We start from the raw sequence: 27,402 nt of genomic DNA, 5'->3' as shown, positions 1-27,402 counted from the left end.
GAACATAGTGTCACAATAAAAGCCAAACTGTAAGGTAAGCCCACTGTTGTGGAACATCCAAGCAACAGGGAGAGATGCCTTCAACCACCCATAAAGATCACGGTGTACCACACAGAAAAACTGGGTTGGTACCACGAATGAACAGAGTGAACACTGTCCCCGGAAAGAATGGGACAAGCTGGTGGTCCCCGAGCAGAGCAAATGGGGAGCTGACAAAGAGAAATTCAACTCCAAGGAGGGGACAAAGTGTATCAGCAGAAAAGAACCAAATGTCAGAATCACAGACTAAACTCAAACTATGATTCAACGAAGGTTGCCCAAATCAACAGATCCTACCACTCCTCTGAATGCGCCCAGGACGAGACCTGGAAGAACTGTCAAACTGCCAGACTCTCTGAAGGGGTAGTAGCGCAATTGTAATTTAATATGTTGGATAAAGACTTGGGGGTAAGTGTAGTATAAGTGTATCCGGCATAGCGAGAGTTAATGTGAGACAGTGGATGGGACTTTGCAGCCCTGGAATGGCGAGTTCCGCTATCCCGGATGCAACAAGCCCATTAACTTTGGTGGGACCAGAAGATCCCACCAGCAGGAGGTGCCAGAAAATCTGGCCTGGGAAACAGTATAGCCCACCGTGTGATGTAAAGAGACATATGACCTGAGACTAGAGCTGGTTGTGGACTGGACAAAGTCCTGTGTAGAAGCTAGCATGTAGTTAGCTCATAGCTTGGGCTATACCCTGTAAATATGTGCACAGGTATATGTTATCAATTGAAGATGGTATACTCTCCAATCCCGCAATGACCACCAAGACTCAGGCTTCCTTTTAACCAGTTTTATTCAAGCATTAGCAAGGGAGCCACAATCATTCCTAAGAATGAAGACCCAACTCCCTGATTGATTACATTTCATTACTTTTGTACTTTTTCTTATCATAATACATTTGAGTACATTTGAATACATCCAATCGGTAACCAACACATCGGTTCCATGCTAACTCTATCCTATTGAGTATATAAACATGTGATTTCGCTAACCAATTATTCTAAAGGCTGTATACATAATTATATTATCCAATCAAAATTAAAACATGTACGCAAAGACCTTGGTTCTCACAGCTCAAAACTGTTTGTGTTTCATCAAAGCCCACTCTCTGTTTATTGTATGTCTTCCCATATCTAAGCTAAAACCATCTGCCCCTTCCCTGTGTGAGAGAGGAGTACACTTAATCTAATTTATGTCCTGCTTGTGTCTCCAGTCTGACTCTCAAGGCTGTGCAATGTTCATCAGGTAATCTTCAACTCTTAATATGTTTAGCAGCCATGTCTGCCTGGAGATTTTAAGGGTTTTTCAGTAAATTCTTACTGTATTCTCTTTTAGCATTTTTAATTTCCCCCTAACATCAATAAACAATTAATATTCAACCATACAAGACTTAGAACTTGCTCATGTGACTTACTGAACATACAATATACAACAATCAGTAAATTTCAATTTTTGTTTTCCCTATATCAATTAATGTAATTTTATGCTGCCAATTTACGAGTACTGGAGCAAGAATACTTTAACAGATTTTACTATCTAGTTCTTATGGAAAAATGCAGTAATATTTTTGATAAAAATAATGTCTGTTGTTGGTTTCAGATAACTGACTTGCGAGAGATGCACATAGATCAAGTGTTGGAAGAGATAGCCAGAAAGATTATAATCAAACTACCAGAGGATCATTCTTTAACTTTGCAAGAAGTGCTTGGATTCAATGAGGTAACAATGTTTGAAAGATTTTTAGAATCTAAGGGCAGGATCTTGTGGAGGTGACTGGCGCCCTGGCCATTGGTTGAAGAACCAGTGACACCCTTGTGTGGCCTCTTTCAAGAATGCCTGCTGCAACTTGCGCCACTCAAGGCCTTAACCTGCCATCGGCAAGTTTCTTGCTGGGACCAGGGATCTCAGGGCTGGAAATCCTGCCCAATGAGACCTGCAAGCCAATCAGAGACCAGCAATTCTTCTGTGCTCAGCAGCCCCACCGGGGCAGCAGCAGATGCTGTCGGCACTATACCCACCCAAGACCTCAGACCAAGGAGGAACCCAGGCACAGGTGAGTGATGGTGGTGGTGGGGGTGTTGAGGGGATCAGCAGCAAAGGCTGGGGGATGGCTTTCAGTGGGTCCCAGCCTTCCCCATGCCGGGTTCCTTGAGCCTTTGCATAAGGGGTTTCCCCACAGACCCTGCAAGCAAACATGGTATCATCCCCGCATGACGGACCAGATGATGATGCCCTTAAGTAGGCATTAATTGAAGACCTTAATCGGCAGCAGAGATGGAAAGCCATCCACAGGACTTCCCCTCACAGACTTAATTAGGGTTAATGTGGCAAGGAAGCAGGGTCTTCACCGACCTCCTCCTCTCCACAAGATTCCACCCTATATTTTCAATTCAAATCAATTTTTTTTAAAGTGTATCTTCACACTCTTCTTTTCCCCTTTGGAGAATAGTGGGGAGGTGGGGAGGATTCCCAGGCTGATTATTAGCCCACTGAAACAGGTCATGGATGCTCCTTTTGTCACCAACAAGTCCTTTCATGGGACTTGAATCCAGAATTTCTGGCCCAGAGGTAGGGACGCTACCACAGCTCTGAAAGACCTCCTATATTCAAATGAATGACCATTGAGAAACATTTGGATCAATCAAGAACATCCAAAAACATTTATTAAAGGGAATTTGTGTTTGAAAAATTTAATAGATTTTATACAATTATTATTTTTTTTAAATGATCAACTAAGTAGATTAGAGAGTGCAAAGTTGTAATGTATATGATCTTTTAGAAGCTATCCAAATAAATTACAAAAATTCAGGTGTATTACTGAAAAGAGACATGTTGCTGAAGCATTTTGTCTTGTACTCATCAGGACAAACACAAGAATGCCAAATTTCAAACATTCACCACAATTTATACAACAGGAGGAAAAGGTGCTGAATGGTTGGCAAGTTCACTCTAATTGCCCCAGGAGTTGCCATGGATAAAGTAACAGGCTCCCAAGCTCACAGATAATTCAAAAAAGGTGCAAAGCTTGTACATATTCCTTTTGTTTGCAGACAATAAGCCCCTGCATCTTAAAGTGTGTCACTCCTAGCAGATATATTTGAGTCACGTTACAAGCTTGACTAATTAACTTAAATTGGTTGTTCGTGTAATTATTAGCGCACTCAGGATTGGTCAGCAGTGTTACCCAATCACAGAATCATGTCTAACAGTAGACATTTTGTTTTGGATTCGTCAGCCAACCCACATGGGTTGGTTTGGCCAATGAACAAAACAGGCATGGGGGGATTTGCAGGACCAAATGTTTATTTATATGTGTATCTGTATCCACAACACATTGCTGTATGGCAGCAAAGCCTGGAAAACCTACACCCACCAAGAAAAAAGGCTCAATAACTTACATCACCAGTATCTACAACACATCCTTGGCATCACATGGAATGACAAAGTCAGCAAAGAAGCAGTCCTTTCTAGGTTTAACATGCCAAGCATGTTAGCGTTAACCGAGCAAAGAAGGCTTTGATGTCTTGGGCATGTATGCAGGATGGAAGATGGCCGGATATCCAAGGAAATGCTATACAGGAAGCGAGTCCATGCCAAATGACCATCAGTGTACCCAAAGCTCTGATTCAAGGATGCTGCCAAAAGAGACATTAAAGCCCTCAACATCAATCATTACAAGCGGGAAACTCAAAAATAAAAAGCAAAATACTGCAGATGCTGGAGATCTGAAATAAAACAGAAAGCGTTGGAAAACTTCAGCACTTCTGGCAGCAGCTGCAGAGAGAGAAACAAAGTTAACGTTCCCAGTCCAATATGACTCTTCTTCGAAACTGTTGCTTGTCTCCACAGATGCTGGCAGACCTGCTGAGGTTTTTCGGCACTTTATGTGTTTATTTTACAGTAAAGTTTCACCATTTGCATCTTCCTCATTTGTGTTTTCGCTTACCCGCGCTCTGTAATTTGTACACAACATTGCCCATTGAGTGAGCAATGTTCGCTTATCTGCGGTTTCTTCTCCCTTTCTCTTCTTTCCCCAGGGAAATGGCAGCCATGATGGAGCAGAGGCTGGAATGGTTTCAGCCGAAACGCAAGCAAAAGGATAAACCCAGTAATGTCTGAATTACTGGATCCACAGCTGCAACAACAGCTCTTTTCAATTTTAAATCTTCATGGGTGTATTGCTCAGAGGCACCCCCATCTGTCCTATACAGGTACTGCACCATCTCCTCACAGGTGCCAGCCTTCAGCTGATTCATTCAACATGTTATCAAGGAACTGCTGAAGGCACTGGATACTGCAAAGGCTATGGACCCTAACAGTATTTCAGCAATACTACTGAATATTTGTGCTCCAGAACTTGCCGTGCCCTAGCCAAGTTGTTCCAGTACAGCTACAACACTGGCATCTACCCGGCTATGTGGAAAATTGCCTAGCCTTGTCCTGTACACAAAAAACAGGACAAATCCAACCTGGTCAATTACCGTACCATCAGTCTACTCTCGATCATCAGTAAAGTGATGGAAGGGGTCATCAACAGTGCTATCGAGAGGAACTTGCTTAGCAATAACTTGATCACAGGCGCTCGGTTTGGGTTCAGCCAGGGCCACTCAGCTTTTGACCTCGTTACAGCCTTGGTTCAAACATGGACAAAAGAGCTGAACTCCCTGGGTGAGGTAAGAGTGACTGCCCTTGACATCAAGGCCGCATTCGACCCAGTGTGGCATCAAGGAGCCCTAGCAAAACTGGAGTCAATGGGAATCAGGGAGAAACTCTCCACTGGTTGGAGACATAACTAACATAAAGGGAGATAGTTGCGGTTGTTAGAGGTCAGTCATCTCAGCTCCAGGACATCACTGCAGGAGTTCTTCAGGGTAGTGTCCTAGGCCCAATCATCTTCAGTTGCTTCATCAATGACCTTCTCTCCATCATAAGGGGATGTTTGCTGATGATTGCACAATGTTCAGCACCATTCACAACTCCTCAGATACTGAAGCAGTCCATGTCCAAATACAGAAAGACCTAGACAACATCCAGGCTCCGGCTGACATGTGGCAAGTAACATTTGAGCCACACAAGTGCCAGGCAATGACCATCCCCAATAAGAGAGAATCTAACCATCACTCCTTGATGTTCATTGGCATTACCATCACTGAATCCCCCACTACCAACATCCTAGGGTTACCATTGACCAGAAACTGAACTGGACTAGCCAGATAAATATGTGCTACAAGCGCAAGTCAGAGGCTAGAAATCCTGTGGCGAGTAACTCACCTGTTGACTTCCCAAAGCCTGTCCACAATCTACAAGGCACAAGTCAGGAGTGTAATAGAATACTCTCCGCTTGCCTAGTTGAGTGCAGCTCGAACAACACTCACAAAGCTCAACACCATTCAGAACAAAGCAGCCCACTTGATTGGCACCCCATTGTAATGAACATATTTTTATTTTTTCTTTGACTATGGCTTTAAAAACTACCATGACTGCAGTTTAAAAGATGTTCAATGGAGCAGGATGAAGAAAATCTACAATGTTGCTATTATGGAACAGTGTGTGGCAAGTTGGACAGAATGGTGCTAGAAAGGAGACCTGGTTTAAGAGGGAACTGCCTGCTGACAGCGTTTTGACTGGCTCCTGACCAAATGGCCAGATTCTGTGTGAGGTTAGTGCAGTAGATCAGCTCCTAGCCTGAAAAGAGGAAAGACCTGAAACCTCTCTCTCCTGTGTTTTGTAAGATTCCAGTAATCCTGCCATTGTAGCTAGCTGGCTATTCCTCACATTGCTATATCCTACTTTCTGTGAGAATCCCCAGTCAGGGGGAAAAGGGGGGGAAAATTATGAGTAGAAGGCACATTAAAAGCAAGTTTCAACCAGAGAAAAACAGACTGCAAGTGCTGGGAGACCACCTCGTGTCAGCCACAACCTGCAGGAAACTTGGAAGAAAACAATAAAAGTCAACCCATCTAATCCTGAACTCCAGATTTGTGCTATTGAGCTATTTTGTCTCACCCTTAAAATCCATGTCCTGTGTGTTTTTCGTGTGTTTCTGTGTTTGTGTATAGGGGTTTAAGAAGGGGTAGAGTTTACGTTATAGAGTTAAAAATTAGCAATTCATATTTCCTTCTTTTTCCACTGGTTAAAGTCAATTTGTTTAATAAACAGTTATTTACTTGTTAAGTTTACAAACCTGGTGCTCATATTCTTTTAACCTAAATTAGACAGTTAGGTAGAATTGGGGCAATTTGGTGGTCTGATTAAACTTCTCTCATTTGTCATGGCTCGCAGAGCAGTGGGGCTTGGTATGACAACACGCTATCCCCAGTGAGTCGTGACACCATCCACAAACATTCACTCCCTCCACCACCGATGCACAGTGGCAGCAGTGCGTATGATCCACAACATGCACTGCAGAAACTCACCAAGGCTCCTTAGGCAGCACCTTCCAAACCCACAACCACTACCATCTAGAAGGACAAGGGCAGCAGATACACGGGAACACCACCACCTTACAGTCAGAAACAGGGGAATTTATAATGGGGAACAAAGAAATGGCTGACCAACTAAATACATACTTTGGTTCTGTCTTCACAAAGGAGGACACAAATAACATATCATAAATTTTGGAGAACAGAGGGTTTAGTGAGAGAGAGGAACTGAAAGAAATCAGAATTAGTAGGGAAATGGTGTTGGGGAAATTGATGGGATTGAAGGTCGATAAATCCCCGGGGCTTGATAATCTAAATCCCAGAGTACTTAAGGAAGTGGCCCTAGAAATAATGGATGCATTGGTGGTCACCTTCCGAGATTCTATAGACTCTGGAACAGTTCCTACAGATTGGAGGGTAGCTAATGAAACCCCATTATTTAATAAGGGATGCAGAGAGAAAACAGTGAATGATAGACCAGTCAGCTTGATGTCAGTAGTGGGGAAAATTCCAGAGTCCGTTACAAAAGATTTAACAGCTGAGCACTTGGAAAACAGTGTCAGAATCGGATAGAGTCAGCATGGATTTATGAAAGGGAAATAATGCTAGACAAATCTACTGGAATTTTTCGAGGATGTAAGTAGTAGAGTTGATGAGGGAGTGCCAGTGGATGTGATTTATTTGGACTTTCAGAAGGCTTTCGACAAAGTCCCACGTAAGAGATTAGCGTGTAAAATTAAAGCGCGTGGGATTTGGGGGTAGTGTGTTGAGATGGATAGAAAACTGGTTGGCGGACATGAAACAAAGAGTAGGAATAAACAGGTCTTTTTCCGAATGGCAGGCAGTGACTAGTGGGGTACCGCAGGGGTCGGTGCTGGGACCCCAGCTATTCACAATATATATTAATGATTTAGATGAGGAAACTAAATGTAATATCTCAAAATTTGCAGATGACACAAAGCTGGGTGGGAGGGTGAGCTGTGAGGAGAATGCAGAGATGCTTCAGTGTGATTTGGACAAGCTGAGTGAGTGGCAAATGCATGGCAGATGCAGTATAATGTGGATAAATGTGAGGTTATCCACTTTGGTAGCAAAAACAGGAAGGCAGAATATTATCTGAATGGCTATAAATTGAGAGAGGGGAATGTGCAACGAGACCTGGGTGTCCTCGTACACCAGTTGCTGAAAGTAAGCATGCAGGTGCAGCAGGCAGTAAAGAAGGCAAATGGTTTGCTGGCCTTCATAATGAGAGGATCCGAGTACAGGAGCAGGGATGTCTTGCTACAATTATACAGGACCTTGGTGAGACCACACCTGGAATATTGTGTGCAGTTTTGGTCTCCTTATCTGAGGAAGGATGTTCTTGCTATAGAGGGAGTGCAGCTAAGGTTTACCAGACTGATTCCTGGGATGGCAGGACTGACATATGAGGAGAGATTGAGTCGTTTAGGATTATATTCGCTGGAGTTCAGAAGAATGAGGGGGGAATCTCATAGAAACCTATAAAATTCTAACAGGACTAGACAGGGTAGATGCAGGAAGGATGTTCCCGATGGTGGGGGAGTCCAGAACCAAGGGTCACAGTCTGAGGATACGGGATAGACCATTTAGGACTGAGATGAGGAGGAATTTCTTCACCCAGAGAGTGTTGAGCCTGTGGAATTCAGTACCACAGAAAGTAGTTGAGACCAAAGCATTGTACGTTTTCAAGAAGGAGTTAGATATAGCTCTTGGGGCGAAAGGGATCAAAGGATATGGGGAGAAAGGGGGAGCAGACTATTGAGTTGGATGATCAGCCATGATCATAAAGAAGGGTGGAGCAGGCTCGAATGGCCTACTCCTGCTCCTAGTTTCTATGTTTCTATGTTTCCCCTCCAAGCCATTCAGCATCCTGACTTGGAAGTATATCGCTGCTCCTTCACTGTCACTGGGTTAAAATCCTGGAACTCCCTCACTAACAGCAGTGTGGGTGTACTTACACCACATGGACTGCAGCAGTTCAAAAAAACAGCTCACCACCACCTTCTCAAGAGCAATTAGGGAGGGAGAATAAATGCTGGCCAGCCAGCAAAACCCACATCCCTTGAATAAAGAAATAATAATTTTGCTGGTGTGCAAACCAGTACTGCCCTTTGCATGGTTGGAGCCTATCTAATTGAGTCCCATTCAAAAGCATGTTCCCCGTTGCGATATTGTCGTTTGTGAGATTTTGTGGGTACGTAACCCCCGCGAATGGCAGGATTTTACTGTAAATGGGAAACATTAGCTGACAACTAATGCAAATGCTGACATCAGCTGTGGAGTAGGATTTCACCAGCATGATGACATATGGGGAAGAATTTTCTGGATGGCTGGGGGCACGGAGTGGGAGCCATTTTATGCGGGTGAGCCAATTAAGGCCCGCCCAGTGTACTTCACGACCCCTGTGCATAGCGGGAGTGGGCAGGCAGCAGGTGCGCTCAGCCCGCCGGTTCCAATGGCAACCCGACGGCCTGTGGAAAGGCTGCGCGCAATGGCTAGGCGAAGGGCTCTGCAGAGGGCCAATCGAGGTGACGCATGTCCAGAGGGTAGGCCATCGGGGCAGGCCAGGGCGGAGGGTGGTCCATCAAGGCAGGCCCAGACGGAGGATAGGGCGGGGGGCCAGTGTGCCCCTCATTTTTCCTATGACTGGCTTGCTGCCCTCTTTGAGGAGGTGGCAGCACAGCAGGAGGTGCTGGTTCCCCAGGATGAGAGGAGAAGGTCCCGCCCCCCCCCCCACATGACGAAACGTGCCTGGGAGGAGGTGGCGGAGGTGGTGAGCTCCCGCGATGCGGTGCTGTGCAACTGGATCCAATGTTGCAAGTGCTTCAATGACTTGCTGCGCCCTGGAAGGGTGAGGACAATGTTGGCATTGGTCGCTTAACCCAGCAGGTCGGCTTTCCCCCCTGCTGCTCCATCGCCACCCCCCACCAAGTCTGAGTGCAGTGACTACATTGAATCATTGATGGATGTGCCTTTGCTGGGTGGGCCAGCAGTTATTGCCCATGCCGAGATCAGCCTGAGAGGGTGGTGAAGAGATGAGTTCTGCGCCCGCAGCATGTGAGATCCACATGAGACCCACATGACTGTTTTGGGGGCAACCAGGAGGAGCTGCACCTAGGTTCTATGCTTGAACTGCAGGATATGTCCAAGTGAGGGTGATGACATGCTGGGAGGGGAGCTTCAAGGTGGCGTGGCACTGAACCATCTGCTTCCATCTGCGCTCCATGTGCTTGCGCCTTCTTGCTATGGAAGGATATATTGTGTGGTGCCTAATGTGATGTAGGTAGCATGTGACCAAGGTGGGGGTGGGGATCAGGCCTAGCACCTTTGTGTGAGTGTTTGGCAGCAGCAGGGTGAGAAAGCATTGGAGCCCTGATATGTCCCATATGGGGTGGGCCATGCACGAAGAGAGTCCGTGTACAATTTGTACAAATCAATGTTCTTTCATTTTCAGGAGAAGAATGCTCATAATGCTGCAGAGCGTGTGAGGACTGGCGGCGGCCAGGGACAGTTAACCATTCTTAGCCGGTTTGAGCAGGAGACCCAGGGTTTGGAGAGGCACCATGCACCAAGGTCCACTGGTGTCAGTGAGGCTGGTGTGCCATGGCCAGGTATGTGTGCCCATCAGTGAGGTCAGCATTGTTCTCCCAACAGCCATAGCAGTGCTGAATTTTAAGTGATTTAATTTTGCAACATGGCTTGACCATTGCTTATGGAAGGATGAGCGCATAATGATCTGGGGGACAGGGATGCACATTGTCATTGTCTCCACGTTAACTCATCAAATGTCCTTGTTCTTCCTTTCAGCATCAGCAGAGCAGGGCTGGGAGGAGGAGCAACAGAACCCCCCTCTCACACCTGAGGGCCCTGAAGTCTCACCAGCATCACACCATCTCTGCCAGGCAGGCACCAGCGCAGGTACTAGCACCTCAGTGGGAGTTAGAACATCGGCTAGTGTCCCAGGGCACAGCGGTGAGGGCACTTCACAATCGCTGGAGTAGCTGGCAGAGACAGAGACTGCCCATGGCACCAGCAGTCAGAGAACTGCAGGGGACCAGGCACATGCTCTGTCGGTGCCTGATGATGTGCCTCTGGAGTCGTCCGTGACGCAGCAGGGGCAGGGAATGCAGCCGGGTGTGCGGGAGCATCTCGAGGAGATATATTATGCTATGCTTGGCTTGGTCTCCGTGGTGGAGGAGTCTACAAGCACGATCGCCAAAGCAATGAGCCACATGTCCAAGTGCCATGTGCCCTCCATGGAGAGAGTGGTGACTCTCATGGAGAGGGTCCTCCAGGAGACCCATCAGGGATTCCTGGGATGCGCTCTGACCAGCAAGCCCTCACATCAGCATTGACCTCAGCTGGTCAGTGTCTGTGTGGGAGATGGCCTGGGCACCAAGTTTCCCAGCTCGATGCCCTTCCATCCACGGTGAGCAGGGAGGTCCAAAGCGACCTCATGTCGGCGCAGCAGCTGCCTGTCATCTCTGCGGGCACCTCTCAGGGTGCTCAGGGTGAGGGCGGCAGCTCCTCCGCCCCTCTCCCAGTGACCATAGCATCCGGTGAGGCTGCGACGACTGGGGAGATGCCAGCTTTGGAACTGGCAGATCCCTCCCAGGAGGAGCCAGCTCAAGCTCCACAGGCCAGAGTATGACCACCAAGGTCATCGAGGCCAACAGAACAGCAGAGTCAGCAGGCTGTCTCAGATGCCACTCCCAGCGATGGGGCAGCACCAAGACATAGCACTTGGAAATGTAAACATAAGGCACCTTAGGCACACCACAGGTTTATCACTGGTGCTTTTGTGTTGGCCCGAGATGAGGTCTTTATTATTTGCTTTGAATTGGAACACCATTGTCATTTCTTTTGGCTTAAGTTTCTTTGCTTGTGATATTAAATTCAGGCATGTGACCATGGCTGAGGGCGCCTCTTTTCTTCTGCATGTGTATGGTTTCCAAAAATGTTAGGGGTGCTTTGTGGGACATTCAGCTTTATTAACAAGGCCATTAGTGACTGTTCCTAACCTGGCAGATTTGGCACTTAGGTATCGATTATGGACCTGGAGATCCATCTGTAGTGTGCAAGCTGAAGGTTCATTGGATTAAAGCCTCCCAGGTGTCCCTGCCTCTCTGCAGTATGCCCGGGTCAGCGTTTACCCCCTCAGCATTCCCTGTGCATGCTCATCCTTGGAGTCACTGCTGGACTCATCATGTGCAGCTGCAGCCACTGCTTCGAAGTCTTCATCGTCCATTGCGTCTCCCCTTTCCAGCGCAAGATTGTGGAGAGCGCAGCATGCAACCACTATCACCAAGACATGATCTGAGGGGTACTGAAGTGCGCCCCCTGAACGGTCCAGGCATCGGAAATGCATCTTGAGATGGTTCTCTCCACCACAGCCCTTGTGGTGACGTGGCTCCTATTGTACCGCTGCTCAGCTTCTGTTGTTGGATGGCGGAGAGGCATCATGAGCCACCTTCTGAGGGGATAGCCCTTGTCACCTAGCAGCCATCCATCAAGCTGGGCTGGAGCACTGAAGAGCCCCGGCACCTGAGAGTATCTGAGGATGTAGACGTTGTGGGAGCTGCCTGGGTACCTTGCACAGACTTGTAAAATCTGCATCCTGTGATCACGCACTATCTGCAAGTTCATGGAGTGGAAACCCTTCCTGTTGATGAAGGCACCGGGTTCACCTGCTGGCGCCTTGATGGCCACATGTGTGCAGTCTATAGCACCCTGGACGGGGGGGAAGCCAGCAATGACCGCAAAGCCTCTGGCTCGCTGTGTCTGGCTTGCCTGGTCCCAACGGAAGTGGATGAAGGTCAATGCACGCCTGAACAGAGCGTCTGTAACCTGCTTGACACAAGTGTGGACAGATGATTAGGAGACACCGCAAAGATCACCCACTGGCCCCTGGAAGGAGCCAGAGGTATAGAAGTTGAGGGCAGCTGTGACCTTTAGAGCCATTGGCATACGGTGTCCACCCACACAGTTAGCAGAGATCTCAGGCCCAATCATCTGACAGATATAGTTGACTGTCTCCCTTGAGAGACAGAGCCTCTTTCGGCACTGAACCTCAGACATATTGAGGTAGCTGCTTCGCCCGCCTGTACACCCTGGCAGCAGGATAATGCTGTCTTCTGTGGACCCTTCCGCCTTGGTCTACCTCTTGGCCCTGTGCCCCTTGTGCCTGCATCTGTCCTCCCAAAGGTGGTTCCCCTGGAAACTGAATGTGCGCTCCTGGCCTCCTCCCCCTTCTTGCTCTCCCTTCTTCCTCAGAGGAGGTGCCTCCAGTGGACAGTTCAGCTTCCATTCCCAGCTCAGGGAAGGCTTCCTGAAACCTGCAGACCCAGAAAAGATTCCTCACTGCAGAATGCTGACCTGAAGGTTAAGAGTCCAGACAAAGCAGCTGGTATACATTTTGAGGTATTGCAGACCACACAGTTTCAATAATTTTGAAAAATCAATACTTGAGAGAGCACATTTGCGACCCCAGTGAGCCCTTTTATCCTGCCCGTGGATAAGATTTATACAACTGTGTCCTACCCGCTTGCCCCTTGCGCCCGTGCGCCGACCCGACGATTACACGGGTGTTGAAAATTTGTTGTCAATTGGTGAGGCAAAGGCCATAAGTGGCCCATTAACTAATGGCGGGTGCCGCAGTGGAGATCATCGTGTGCCTGCCCAACGAAATATCACATTGGAGCGTGGTGACATCGGGATGCTCGCCCGACGTCACCGCGTGTCATTTTACTCGCTGATGTGTGGAGCCCGCCCCCGCACACCAACGGGAAAATGCTGCCCATGATTTCAGAAGTTCCAAAGCAGTACCAGGCCTGCACTCAAAGTGTCAGCAGAGATCATCCCACACCCAGGGAAAACCTCATGGCCTGAATTTTACCCTTGCTGCGCGCGCTCGATCGGCGGGCCTGGGACCGGTCGGGAAACGGACCTCCGACAGCGATCAGTCCCCAGCCATGATTTCACACTGGCTAGCCAGTTAATGGCCAGCCAGCATGAAACACGCACTGAAAAGCTCAACGCTGCCAGGGTGGGGGTGGGAAGAGGGCAGGCAATGGTGTCACCATGAGCACGGGTGAGCGCAGTGAGAGAGATTCCTGAAGGCAGGCAGCTGCCTCAGGGAGTTGCAGACCTTCAAATGATTAAATAAAGGTTTGCAAAGCTGCCAAAAATGTCCATGCATCACAATCAAATACCTGAAAATATGCCTAATAAAAATGCTGCCCATAGATATTTATTTTAATTTTATTTCGTAAATAAGATTTCATCCCGACTTGGATGAATTTTGATGAAAAATGCAACGTCCGCCTGGCCCTTTCGCCCGTCTGCCAACCGTAAGTTTAGACGGGCCAAAAGAATTGGAGACAATTGCACCGTTAATGGGCTTAATTGCCCTCTTAATTGTTGGCAGGCATGCTTTTGACTTTTGCATGTGTCCGCCAAGCAAAATATCGCACGAGTGCACAATGACGTTGGGATGCTTGCCGATGTCATCTCATGCGATTTTATGCCCGATTGGGTTGAGCGCACATCCGACCGCGGGACAAAAAATTCTGCCCCATGTGTGGCACTTGTGGCAGACTTTGCCTTTCTAGAATTGGCCAGTTCAGTCATCAAAAGAAGTGCAGTAGATGATCCCACCTGATCTCACCAAAGTTCTAAGGCTGCACTTCATCATCTCTCACAGATGGCAGGATGATAATCAACTTTTCATCAATGTTACGGACAGGAGAAGAGTTAATTTAAGCAGCACTAATTTCTCCTCTCAACACTGGTCCATAAACAGAAAGTACTTTGATTGCTTTCCCTCTTTATAAGCAGTGATGTATTTCCCAACCTCTTGGTTTTGGTGCGATCCAACTTTCTTTCAATAGCCCCACAGCAAACTCGAGATAGGATGAACTCAAAAGTATTAGTTTATTTGCATGCGCTCAAAACATGAAAAGAGGGTTCACCAGGCTCCCCTTCTATTCAGATAATAAAGAGAGGGATAGAAATAGGAAAGATTTTAAGTACAGAGACCACAGAAAAAAGAAATATTTGTCTGGACTTCCTTGGAGTGGCAATCAGCGTCAGATTACCATTCCATGCTCAGTTTCTGAACTGAATTTTTTATTTCCCAGCCTGTCTCAACCGACCATCCAACTCAGGCCGGGTGAAACCCAGGCTGTGCATGGCATTCCCAGGGCCTACAGTCAATGTGCAGCTGAGCCGAAGGGAAGGAGGTCATGCCCTCCTTTTTATAGCACTAGCTGCTGTAAACCAGGTAAGTTTAAAGGTCCATTGAAGTTTAAAGGTCCTTGACAGGTCAGGGAGAAGGTAAGTGTCTAAGGTGAGTGGATAGGATTTGGAGGGTGGGGGGATTGGAGGTCGGGGTGGTGAATCAGAGGTAAGAGGGGATTGGATTTTGGGGCTGATGAAAGGTTGGGGAGGGCAGGCGTGGGAAGGTTGCGGGAGTCGGACATCGGGGGGATCGGTGCTATGGCACAGCCGATGGTAAATGCTGAGCTGCTCAAATCCCAAAGGGAAACTTGAAACAACTGCTACAACTGTTTTGCAATCTGTATAAATTTTGCATGCATTGAATTCAGTAGTACTAAGACCACCAAACCTTATAGGTTTCTTACAAAACTAAATTAAACCTTTATTAATAGCAGAAATTATTTTACGTACACACATAGATCTACAAATTACTATTATGAAATCGCCTAGTTAATTCAACTCCCAATTACACTTTCGTTAAGGCAACAGTAAGACACATAGACTTTAAAAGTCTCAGGCAAAGAAACACGATACCCTGAACAATCCAATTCAAAGTGAGTTGTCTTAACTTCAGTTCTTTGTAGACAGCTGCTTGAGGCATAGATGCTGGAGGCTTTTCCACACTTGTTTTAAATCTTAGAATTCCTATCCTCACACACAGCTTTCGCTCGTTTATACATATTTTCCCCTTTGAATGTAAATTCCCGTTGTTTCACTAGGTCTTTGGACTTTACCCTTTCTGATACTAAAAATCTCTCATAGTAGCAATTTTACCAATAAGCTTTGGGAAAAATAAACACACTGTTTCTAAACTTCTCCTGGCTAGGTGAAACATTTCACCCCTCCTGTGAAATCAATTTAGTCTGGTTTATTTAAAAATGCAAACCTATGTTTACCTACTTAACATTTCAAACCTAGCTTATCTTCTTTTATGTCAAAGCTTTCAGACCAGCTGCCTTTAATTCAATTAAGTCTAACGCACTTAGACACAGACAGACATGGACACAGACCCCACTATTACTCTACAATAGATTCTAATAACGTTATGAAAATTATTCTATCTTCTTGACAATTGGACGTTGGGGGGAATCGCAGGTCCGGGGGTCAGAACCCGGAGGTTGGAGGGCTGTGTGGGAAGGTTGGTGGGGTCTTTGGAGATTAGAGGGGGTCGGGCCTCAGTGCAAGGGATTGGGGGTCAGGCCTCGGGCCAAGTTATGCCTGGAGGGTTCGGGGTGGAGGGTGTCAGGCCTTGGCAGAGGAGAGGGTCGGGTGTGGGTCAGCCCTCTGGTCTGGTTGGGTTCAGTTGGGCCTGGGGGTGTTGGGGAGGAGGGTGTCAGACCTTGTGGAGTGGGGTGGGAAAGGGCCGCGGGTTGGATTGGCCTGGGCCGTGGGCTGGGAGTGGGATTGGTGGGGAGGGTGTTGTGTCTCAGGATGGCGGCAGTGTGAAGAGCCGCCGTGGGGCAGGGGGAATCCTGAGGGGGTGGTAATCAGGGAATGTGGGGGGGTGGTTGTAATTCCCCTGGGGAGGGGTGGGCTCAGAGTCAGGTGTGTGGGCGGAGTCCTATAGGTGGGTCGGTCTGGGTATGTGCAATAGTTACCCAGATGTTAGGAGTGGTTTTAATCCTTCAAACTTTTTCTGGGTAACAGTTGCAGTAACCCAGTCAGAACCACTTGAATTTTGTGATTTAAGCACATTTTAGGATGGTCCCCAGTGCAGACCTGTTGCCCAGCGGAAGTTTGCACTTCTGGGCAATTTTTTTTCTTTATTCCTTCATGGAATGTGGGCATCACTAGCAAGGCCAGCATTTGATGCCCATCCCTAATTTCCCTTGAACTGAGTGGCTTGCTAGGCCATTTCAGACGGCATTTAAGAGTGAACCACATTACTGTGGATCTGGAGTCACATGTCGGCCAGAGCAGGTAAGGATGGGAGTATTCCTTCCCTGAAGATATTAGTGAACCAAATTGGTTTTTATAACTTTGATTATGGTTTCATGGTCACCATTACTGAGTCTAGTTTTCAATTCCAGATTTTATTAATTGAATTCAAATTCCACCAGCTGCTATGGTGGGATTCTCTGGTGTCTTCCAAGAGAAGTCAACTGGGTCTCTACATTGCTAGTCCAGTGACATTACCACTATGCCACTTTCTCCCCCCATACCACCCCCCCCCCCACCTCCCCCCACTACCCCTCGCCCCCCCCCATTGCTGAAAAATTGCAATTGCCGTGCAAACCTTACCGGTGAACTTCTGAAGGGGATTCCCCAACACATTTTTGGGCTACCCACGCCCCACCCCAAATATGATGCTGGGGTGCTCAGAAGTTATGGCCCATTGTTTCATGTAGGTTCCAGAGTCCAGAATCAAAGTCAATGAGATGTTTCTTCACAAAGGTCGGTGGGCTGAAAATTGATGCTGATGTTGACTTCCTGCAATGAGATGGGCATGCAGAGATGAATCAGTCTTGTAGGCAATCGTACAGACTTCCAGCAGAAGCAGGGTAGATGGGGCTGGGTGTCCAATCTGGGCCGGAGCTCCTTCAGCATGGCTTGCTGTCAGATATTAAACAGCAGACTAAGCTTTTCAGTTCAGTAAGGAAAGATTACTCATTCCACAAGCCAGAGGCCCTTGTCACATGACTCCCAACTCTTTATCATCTTTGACAAAGGATGTGTATCCATCATCTGGACTCCAATGACTGTTAAATGTCTCAGCTATTAGGAATTGAAAGGAAGATTGCGGGGCCTTTGTCTTAGCAGATGATCCATCTCCTTCTGGCCAGCCTGGAGATGGCCTTTGTATAGCTCTCTTTGAAGTTGGGCTGTACAGTCAGCATGGAGTCATTAGTGACTGTTCAGAGATAATAAGGTGTGGGTTTTCCTAGAACTGCCAAGTGGCTTCTTTTGTTTCTGGGGCTCCAGACATACACAGTTTCAGCCATTTTAAAGGTCTTTGTTCAGTTTTTTAAATTTTAGAATAACGATGAACATATTTCTCTCTCTAATACACAATGTGAGGTCTTAGTCCCCCCATTCCCCCCCCCCCCCACCAGCCAGAGTTCTGAAAAATCTGGCGTAATAATGTCAGATCACCGACCCAACACCATCATGCTGGTCTCCAATAGTGCGGAAATCTGACGGGTGCTGAGATCAGCAACCCGCCCACCATTTTTTAAAAACTAGTTGAAGGCCAATTCATCTTGTTAACAAGCCAAAGATCAATCAAGCACACCTGTATCTTTTAGCAGAGTTTTTAATCTTTGACAAGTGGAGTGACCATTTGCTTTTTGTCTATGATTCTTTTTACCTAATGTCATTAATATTTGTCGAGCACTCTGATGAGAAATGTCAGGTTTTGTTTAGGGGATACAATAATATCCTGATTGGGTAAACTGGAGATCCACTAAGTTTCCAAAAATAATTGCTTAATCACGCTCCATATCAAGTTTCAGTTGTCCCTTTTTTCAAAGAAGGTTTACTCAACAACATAGATACCTCACTAGAAAATACATCAATACTTATAAAAATTGCTTAATTCAGCTACTTTACACAGAATTACAAGTCTCTTAGGTGACCTCAATGCACTGTCATCACCAAAACTAAATCAAATGTAGTGTATTTATATTTCTTAACCTTATGTTGTTCCTCACTACTGAGTGAATCAATGTAACATGTCAACCAATCTGTTCCACCTGGTGTTGAAGTGTGAGTATTATCTAACACTGCAAAATTAAACAACTCTGGAATGAACATTAGGATAAAAGCAAAAAACTACGGATGCTGGAAATCCAAATTTTGTCTTTGTTTTTGTTCTGGAATGAACACATTTATCTCAGGATTTCAAAGATTTATTTATGTGAACCCCGAGGTCCTTCTGTCCCTACACATTTTTTAGAACTGTGCCAATAAGTCTATATTATGTATTCCTATTCCTTCTATCAAAATGCATCACTTCACACTTCTCTGTATTAGTTTCCATCTGCCACTTGTCTGCCCAATCTACTAACATATCCACAGTCTGTTTCAGTCGATTTGTATCATCCTCACTGTTTGCCACATCTCCTAGCCTGGTATGATTTTACTAACGTTTCAGCTCAAAATGACCTTTTGTCACAACACTTCCGGTGTGATAATGTCAGATCTCCGACCCAACACCATCATGCTGGTCTCCAATAGTGCAGAAATCAGATGGGTGCCGAGGTCAGCAACCCGCCCACCATTTTTAAAAAACAAATTGAAAGCAAATTCATCTTGTTAACAAGCCAAAAGAACATATTTTATGTTGTCCATGTCATTTTTCCCGAGGCGCACGTGAAAAACATTCAGATTGAGTTATGCAAAGTACAACGTGTCAGTGCAAGGTTGGACAGAAAAGCTGCAAGCGGGACTATGGCTATTCAGCAGAAGAGCCTGCTGGTGAAGGTGTGAGAGTTTCCCAGTGCCCAGTGCTTTCAGTACATTAATTCATCTTCTTCATGCTGCTGTAGGAGATATTGGCAGGAGAGGGGTGCTACAGACAGGGCTGACAAGATTGTAGACTCCAGTATTGAACCTAGAGATCATTGTCCCCCATGGGCATAATCCACCCTGGAGGAGGAAAGGAGGAAGAGGAGGGCAGCTGGCCAAGGACAGGTATGCCCTGTGGTCCAGCAAGGTAAGGAACCTGCTGCTGTGGAAGGGCCTGAAGAGGAGAGTCAGTAGCAGGCAGGCAAAGGTAGGCAAAGTCACTATCCTGCCAACAGGGTCTACAGGATAAGGATGACATACATGCAAATGTCAGAGCACTGATTCCTTAGAAGACTGCAACTCTCCAGGGAGACAGAATCCCTGTGACATGTTGGCTGGAGAGACAGTTTTGAAATGTTTTGTTGATGAGCCCATGCTGTGGCTTTGAGGATTACAGAGGCCTTGAAATTTTTGCATCTGGGTCCTTCCAGGCACCAGCAGGTCCATGCAACCAGTAGCCTGTCCTTATGTCAACATTGTCACAGATGCAACCTTCAGGCGCACCCACGAATTCATATCGTTCAGCACAAACAACACTAGTCAAGCCAAGAGAGCCATTGCTGATTCCCAAATTGCAAAGAGTCATAGATTACACCAATATGGCAATCAAAGCACCAACGGGCCAGCCAGGGACCTTTATGAACTAAAAAGGGTTCCATTCAATCAATGTCCAGCTTGTTTATGACCATAGGCAGAGGATCATGCAGGTGTGTACACGGTATACTGGGGGCAGCAGATGGTAACCTAGGGGCTAAAAAGTGCGAGGAAATTAATACAAGCAGAGAAAAAGTATTGGTGAAACTTGAGGGACTGAAATCCAACAAATCCTTTGGGCCTGATAGCCTACACCCTAGGTTTCTAAAAGAGATAGCTGCAGAGATAGTGGATGTGCCGGCTATGATTTTCCAAAATTCCTTAGATTCAGGAACGGTCCCATTAGATTGGAATTTGACAAATGTTACACCACTTTTCAATAAAGGAGCGAGAGAGAAAACAGTGAACTGCAGTGCAGGCCAGGTAGCCTTACATCACTCGTTGGGAAAATGCTGGAATCTAATACGGCTAAGATGAAGACAAAGTACTTAACTTAAAGGGTTGTGAACCTTTGGAATTCCCTGCCCCAATGGGTTGTGGATGGGCCATCGTTGAACACATTTAAGGCTGGGATAGACAGATTTTTGGTCTCTCAGAAAATCAAGGGACATGCGGAGTGGGTGGGAAAATGGAGTTGAAGCCCAAGATCAACCATGATCGTATTGAATGGTGGAGCAGGCTCGACAGCCCATATGGTCTACTCCTGCTCCTATTTCTTGTTTTCTTGCGTTCTTGTAAGCAGTCACGATTCTTACGTACTTAGGCACTCCCAGGTACCAGGGAGGTTCTGCCCACCAAAACCTTTGAATGGTTGGCTTCAGGGAGACAAGGCTCACCATTAGCCTGATAAAACTGAGATTTCAATGTCTGAACCATTCAGGTTTTGAACTGCAATATTCTCTTGGGGTAGCCATTCATTGTCATAATCTGCTGCATGTTGCTCAACCTAGAGCTCCAGAGAGGGGGTCCCCTGATAGAAGAGGATGTAATAGAGCAAGCTGCATCATCTAACAATGAGGAGTCTGAGGAGGAGTCTGATTATGAAGACTGTGAGTTATGCCAACCAACTGCAGAAGCTGGTGCACAGGAGGCTTTGGATGCCAGAGAGACGTGCAACTCTCTAACGATGCAATGATTTACCTAATAATATGCAATTCACTTTTTGAGCCCACCTTTGCTGCAGTCATCTCTTCTTCATCTCTCCCAGTCATGAAAACCAGAGCCACCATGTTCCAACGGCGAAGGACTAAATGAGGCCAATCAGAGGGCCCCCACAAGAACACAAACTCCACTGAAAACATTTAGTTAACCCAAACCAAAACCACAACACACGCATGAAACACGAATGAATCTGGAGCAGAAAGTGTTGTTTCAGTCTGTGTCTATTTGTAGGGATTCAATTGAATCACCAGTTAATGACCATACAAACATACATAAAGAGCAGTAGTAGACTATTTGGCCCCTTGAACCTGCTCTGCCACTCAATAAAATCATGGCTGATACTGTGGCCACAGTATCCTCCCTTGTTCATCAAATATCTACTTACTTCTGCTTTGAAATTATTCATTAACTCTGCTTCCACCTCTCTCTGGAGAAGAGATTCACGACCCTCTGAAAGAAAGAATTTCTTCTCATCTCCATCTTAAATGGGGTACTTGTCTCACCACCCACCCCCAACCTTAAACCAGCTTATATTTCACCTCTCTTCTATTTTTACTTAGTTCTGTTGAAGAGTCATACGGACTCGAAACGTTAACTGTGTTCCTCTCCGCAGATGCTGCCAGACCTGCTGAGTTTTTCCAGGTATTTTTATCTTTGTTTTAAATGGGAGACCTCTTATTTTTAAACAGTGTCCCCTAGTTCTAGTCTCTCCCACAAAGGGAAACATCCTTTCAGCATCCACCCTTTCAGGTCCCCTCAGGAACTTATAGTTTCAATATGATCAGCTCTCAATCTTCTAAACTTCAATGGATACAGGCCCAACCTGTCCAAGCCCCCCATTGCATGTATCAGCCGAGTGAACCTTCTTACCTGCACATAATTAAGCACAATTAATATGCAATCAATATTCACAACCACAGGAAATCATAAATTGCTTTCCGGCCAGTGAATCTTTTTCATTTACCGGAAAGGCTGTTTGTTCATTAACATCTGACAATTTCTAGCCTTATGGCACTATTTTTTAAGGATTGGGGACGTATTGCTGACTTTATTTATGGGGCTGTAGTGTTTTAATTGTATTAGGTTTACACATAATGTGCTTATGTGTTCTACAGGCTTGCTGTCAAGAATGGGCAGAGATTTTAGCTCCAAAAGGCAGATATATTGAAAAAACTGTGGACCAACTAATGAAAATATTTGTAGAAATCTCTGACCTGGATTTAATGAGTGAAACCACAAAACCTGATGGTGCATCAGGTAAGTGAACTTGCTGTTTCAAAGACACTAATAATTAATAACATTCCATAGACTACCAAGTTTTCTAAGTATTTCAAACTGAGGTGGCCACAATTATTATTACTGTGTAAAAATTGGCTACTATGTTTCCCATTACAACAGTGATTACACCTTGTAGGCACTTAATTGACTATAAAGCATTTGGGACACCCTGAGGTCATGATAGGCATGATATAAACAAGTCTTTCTGAGGAAAGTCAAAGGAATTAGGAGAGTTTGACTATATTGAATGTTTTGAAGAGAATCACTGTTAGTGAATAGAAAAAGTTAGAATGAATTGGCAACATTGGTTTGCTCGTGCATCAGAACAAAAAAGGTGTGAAAGAGCTATGTCATAGGGAACTGGTAATTCAGAGGGTAATAGGACACAATGTGCAAGTAGCATGTAGTTAAACAGCCAGCAGCTAAGTGTGTGATGAGCGAGGTCAGGCGGATGAGTATAAAGTATTGAGCATTTGCTCTCCAGGTACAGCTGTAAAATTTAGCGATTTGGTTATTTTGGCTTTTGTCTTTCCCTGGAGTTTTCATAAGATGTTTTCTGTAGATTAGTGATTGTTCAAGGGCAATACTGAAGTAGAACACAAGAACATAAGAAATAGAAGCAGGAGTAGACTATATGGCCCATTGAGCCTGCTCGCACATTCAATTTGATCATGGCTGATCGAGGGCTTCAACTCCACTTTCTTGCCCATTCCCCAAACCCCTTGATTCCCTAAGAGACCAAAAATCTGTCTATCCCAGCCTTAAATGTATTTAACGATGGAGCATCAGCAACATTCTGGGGTAGAGAATGCCAAAGATTCATGACACTTTGAGTGAAGTAATTTCTCCTCATCTAAGTTCTCTTATCCTGTGCCTGTGGCCCTGTATTTTAGATTCCTTGTCTAGCAAAAACAATGTCTCTTAGCGGGAGGTGGTGGCCTAGTGGTATTGTCTAAAAATCCAGAGACCCAGGGTAATGCTCTAGGGACCTGGGTTTGAATCCCACCGTGGCAGATGGTGGAATTTGAACTCAATAAAAATCTGAAATTAAAAGTCTAATGATGACCATGAAACCATTGTCAATTGTTGTAAAAACCCATCTGGTTCAATAATGTCCATTAGGGAAGGAAATCTGCCATCCTTACCTGGTCTGGCCTATATGCGACTCCAGACCCACAGAAATGCGGTTGACTCTTAAATGCCTTCTAAAATGGCCTAGCAAGCCATTCAGTCGTACAGAGTCATACAAAGTCTCAAAAAAGGAATTAAACCGGATGGACAACCGGAAATGACAACGGCAAACTCAGCCCTGCCGACCCTGCCAAGTCCTCTGTGGCTAGTGGCAAAATTGGGAGAGCTGTCTCACAGACTAATCAAGTAACAACCTGACATAGTCATCCTCATGGAATCATACCTTACAAATAATGTCACAAACACTACCATCACCATACCTGGGTATGTCTTGTCCCACCGGCAGGACAGACCCAGCAGAGGTGGTGGCACAGTGGCATACAGTTGGGAGGGAGTTGTCCTGGGAATCCTCAACATCAATTCCAGACCGGACAGAGTCACATGAGCATGGACATGTTTTCCTAAATTTTACCATCTTTATTTGTAAAGTTAAATATCTTCAGCTCCCTGAGGCAGTTCTGTGACTTCTGGGAGCTTTCAGTGAGCAAACCCTTGCACTTGCATTGACTTCCATGCTCGCCCTCCTCTCTCAACCACCCAGGCAGCGCTGAGCATTTCAGCGTGACCAGCCAGCGTGAAATTACAGTCAGGGCCTGACTGCGGGTGGTGGTCAGTTTTGGGGCCACTCCCGGGCCCGCCTGCAGCGCTCGCCCGATGAGGGACAAATCCTGCCCCAAGAAACAGCTGGAGGGAGGGTAGTGCAAAGGCTATGGGCCCTGGCAATTGTCCAGCAATAGCACTGAAGACTTGTGCTCCAGAACTTGCTGTGCACATGCCAAGCTGTTCCAGTACAGCTACAACACTGGTGCCTACCCGGCTATGAGGAAAATTGCCCAGGTATGTCCTGTACACAGAAAGCAGGACAAATCGAATCCAGCCAATTACTGCCCCATCAGTCTATTCATAATCATCAGCAAAGTAATTGAAGGGGTCATCAACAGTGCTATCAAGTGGCATTTACTTAGCAATAAACTGCTCATTGACACCCAGTTTGGGTTCCGCCAAGGCCACGCAGCTCCTGACCTCATGACAGCCTTGGTTCAAACATGGACAAAAGAATTGAACTCCAGAGATGAGGTGAGAGTGACTGCCCTTGACATCAAGGCCGCATTTGACTGAGTGTGGCATCAAGGAGCCCTAGCAAAACTGGAGTCAATGGGAATCAGGGGGAAAACTCTCCACTGGTTGAAGTCATACCTTGCACAAAGGAAGATGGTTGTGGTTGTTGGAGGTCAATCATCTCAGGTCCAGGACATCACTGCAGGTGTTCCTCAGGGTAGTGCCCTCGGCCCAACCATTTTCAGCTGCTTCATCAATGACCTTCCTTCCATCATAAGGTCAGAAGTGGGAATGTTTGCTGATGATTGCATAATGTTCAGCACCATTTGCGACTCCTCAGATACTGAAGCAGTCCATGTCGAAATGCAGCAAGACCTGGACAATATCCAGGCTTCGGCTGACAAGTGGCAAGTACATTCACGCTGGACAAGTGCCAGGCAATGACCATCTCCAACAAGAGAGAATCTAACCATCGCCCCTTGACATTCAATGGCATTACCATCACTGAATCCACCACCATCAACATCCTGGGGGTTACCAGAAACTGAACTGGACTAGCCATATAAATACTGTGGCTACAAGAGCAGGCCAGAGGTTAGGAATCCTGCAACGAGTAACTCACCTCCTGACTCCCCAAAGCCTGTTTAGCATCTACAAGGCACAAGTCAGGAGTGTTATGGGATATTCCCCACTTGCCTCGATGAAAGCAGCTCCCACAACACTCAAGAAGCTTGACACTGTCCAGGACAAAGCATCCTGCTTGTTTGGCACCACATCCACAAACATTCACTCCCTCCATCACCGATGCACAGTGTGTACAATCTACAATGTGCACTACAGGAATTCACCAAGCCTCCTTAGACAGTACTTTCCAAACCCACAATCACTATCATCTAGATGGATGAGGGAGCAGATAGATGAGAACATCACCACCTGGAAGTTCCCCTCCCTGGGGGGTAGGGTTAGTAAGTTTGTGAATGACACAAAGATTGGCCGGGTGGTTAACAGTGAGGTTGAGTGTCTTGGGCTACAGGAAGATATAGACGGGATAGTCAAATGGGCAGATAAGTGGCAGATGAAATTTAACCCTGAAAAGTGTGAGGTGATACACTTTGGAAGGAGTAACTTGACAAGGAAGTATTCAATGAACGGCATGATACTAGGAAGTTCTGGGGAACAAAGGGACCTTGCGTGTGTGTCCATAGATCTCTGAAGGTAGAGGGGCATGTTAGCCGGGTGGTGAAAAAGGCATATGGGACACTTGCCTTATCAATCGAGGCATAGATTACAAAAGCAGGGAGGTCATGTTGGAGTTATATAGAACCTTGGCGAGGCCACAGCTGGAGTACTGTGTGCAGTTCTGGTCGCCACATTATAGGAAGGATGTGATTGCACTGGATGGGGTGCAGAGGAGATTCACCAGGATGTTGCCTGGGATGAAACATTTAAGTTATGAAGAGAGGTTGGATAGACTTGGAGCAGAGAAGACTGAGGGGCGACCTGATCAAGGTGTACAAGATTATGAGGGGCATGGACAGGCGGGATAGGGAGCAGCTGTTCCCCTTAGTTGAAGGGTCTGTCACAAGGGGTCACACGTTCAAGGTGGGGGCCAGGAGGTTTAGGGGGGATGCAAGGAAAAACTTTTTTACCGAGAGAGTGGTGACGGTTTGGAATGTGCTGCCTGGGAGGGTGGTGGAGGCGAGTTGCCTCACATCCTTTAAAAAGTACCTAGATGAGCACTTGGCATGTCATAACATTCAAGGCTATGGGCCAAGTGCTGGTAAATGGGATTAGGTAGGTAGGTCAGGTGTTTCTCACGTGTCGGTGCAGACTCGATGGGCCGAAGGGCCTCTTTTGCACTGTGACTCTGTGAAGTCACTCACCACCTAACTTGGAAATATATCGCCATTCCTTAACTGCTGCTGAGTCAAAATCCTGGAACTCCCTAAAAGCACAATGGGTGTACCTACACCTCATGGACTGCAGCGATTCAAGATCACCTTCTCAAGGGCAACTAGAAATGGATAATAAATGCTGGCACAGCCAGTGAAGCCCACATCCCAGGATGAATAAAAAATAATCCTACCGAGCCCCGTCAGAATGTTGTATGTTTCAATGAGATCGCCTCTCATTCTTCTAAACACCAGAGAATATTTTTTTTTTTTATTGTAAAAATATACTTTATTCATAAAAAATCTTCAATCACATTCAAAACCATTTCAAAAACAACATTACAAGGGTACAATCCAGGTTAAACTTTTACAAAATGTATCACCAGGTGCATCAGTACAAACATTATTACAATCATTTACAGCCTTTCATTTTGATCTGTACAGCCCGAGGGGCTCTAAACAGTTCCCAGTCTCTCGGTGCGCTGTGGTAGAAAGGTCTTAGACAGCGACCCTTCCCCATTGCGCCTTTGCGGCAGCTGCCCCAAGCTTTAGTGCGTCCCTCAGCACGTAGTCCTGGACTTTGGATTGTGCCAGTCCGCAACAATCGGTCGGGGACAACTCTTTGTGCTGGAAGACCAACAAGTTTCGGGCAGACCAAAGCGCGTCTTTCACCGAGTTGATGATCCTCCAGCTGCAGTCGATGTTTGTCTCGGTGTGTGTCCCTGGGAACAGCCCGTAGAGCACAGAGTCCTGTGTCACAGAAGTGCTCGGGATGAACCTCGACAGCAACCACTGCATCTCTCTCTAGACTTTCTTTGCAAAGGCACAATCCACAAGGAGGTGAACAACGGTCTCTTCCCCACCACAGCCACCTCGAGGGCATCGTGCAGAGGGGGTGAGACTCCTGGCGTGTAGGAAGGATCTGACGGGGAGGGCCTTTCTCACCACCAGCCAAG

The 27,402-nt window shown here is 46.3% G+C and overlaps 1 protein-coding gene across 1 annotated transcript in view; it reads left to right on the top strand.

Annotated features, from left to right (window-relative positions):
* The window catches only part of LOC144681151 (dynein axonemal heavy chain 8-like), a 1,659,468-nt gene that overhangs the window by 559,065 nt on the left and 1,073,001 nt on the right, over positions 1 to 27,402 (top strand). The window contains exons 18-22 of the mRNA XM_078542878.1: positions 1,645 to 1,772; positions 1,877 to 2,098; positions 4,083 to 4,153; positions 14,627 to 14,769; positions 22,142 to 22,283. Of these exons, the coding sequence (XP_078399004.1) occupies positions 1,645 to 1,772; positions 1,877 to 2,098; positions 4,083 to 4,153; positions 14,627 to 14,769; positions 22,142 to 22,283 (706 nt within the window). The remainder of the gene's footprint in view (positions 1 to 1,644; positions 1,773 to 1,876; positions 2,099 to 4,082; positions 4,154 to 14,626; positions 14,770 to 22,141; positions 22,284 to 27,402) is intronic.

Source organism: Cetorhinus maximus, chromosome 5, assembly GCF_964194155.1.
Source record: "Cetorhinus maximus chromosome 5, sCetMax3.hap1.1, whole genome shotgun sequence".
NCBI classification, from domain to species: domain Eukaryota; kingdom Metazoa; phylum Chordata; class Chondrichthyes; order Lamniformes; family Cetorhinidae; genus Cetorhinus; species Cetorhinus maximus.
Note: the sequence above shows the minus strand (reverse complement) of the source record. Positions and strands in the feature narration are given on the sequence as shown.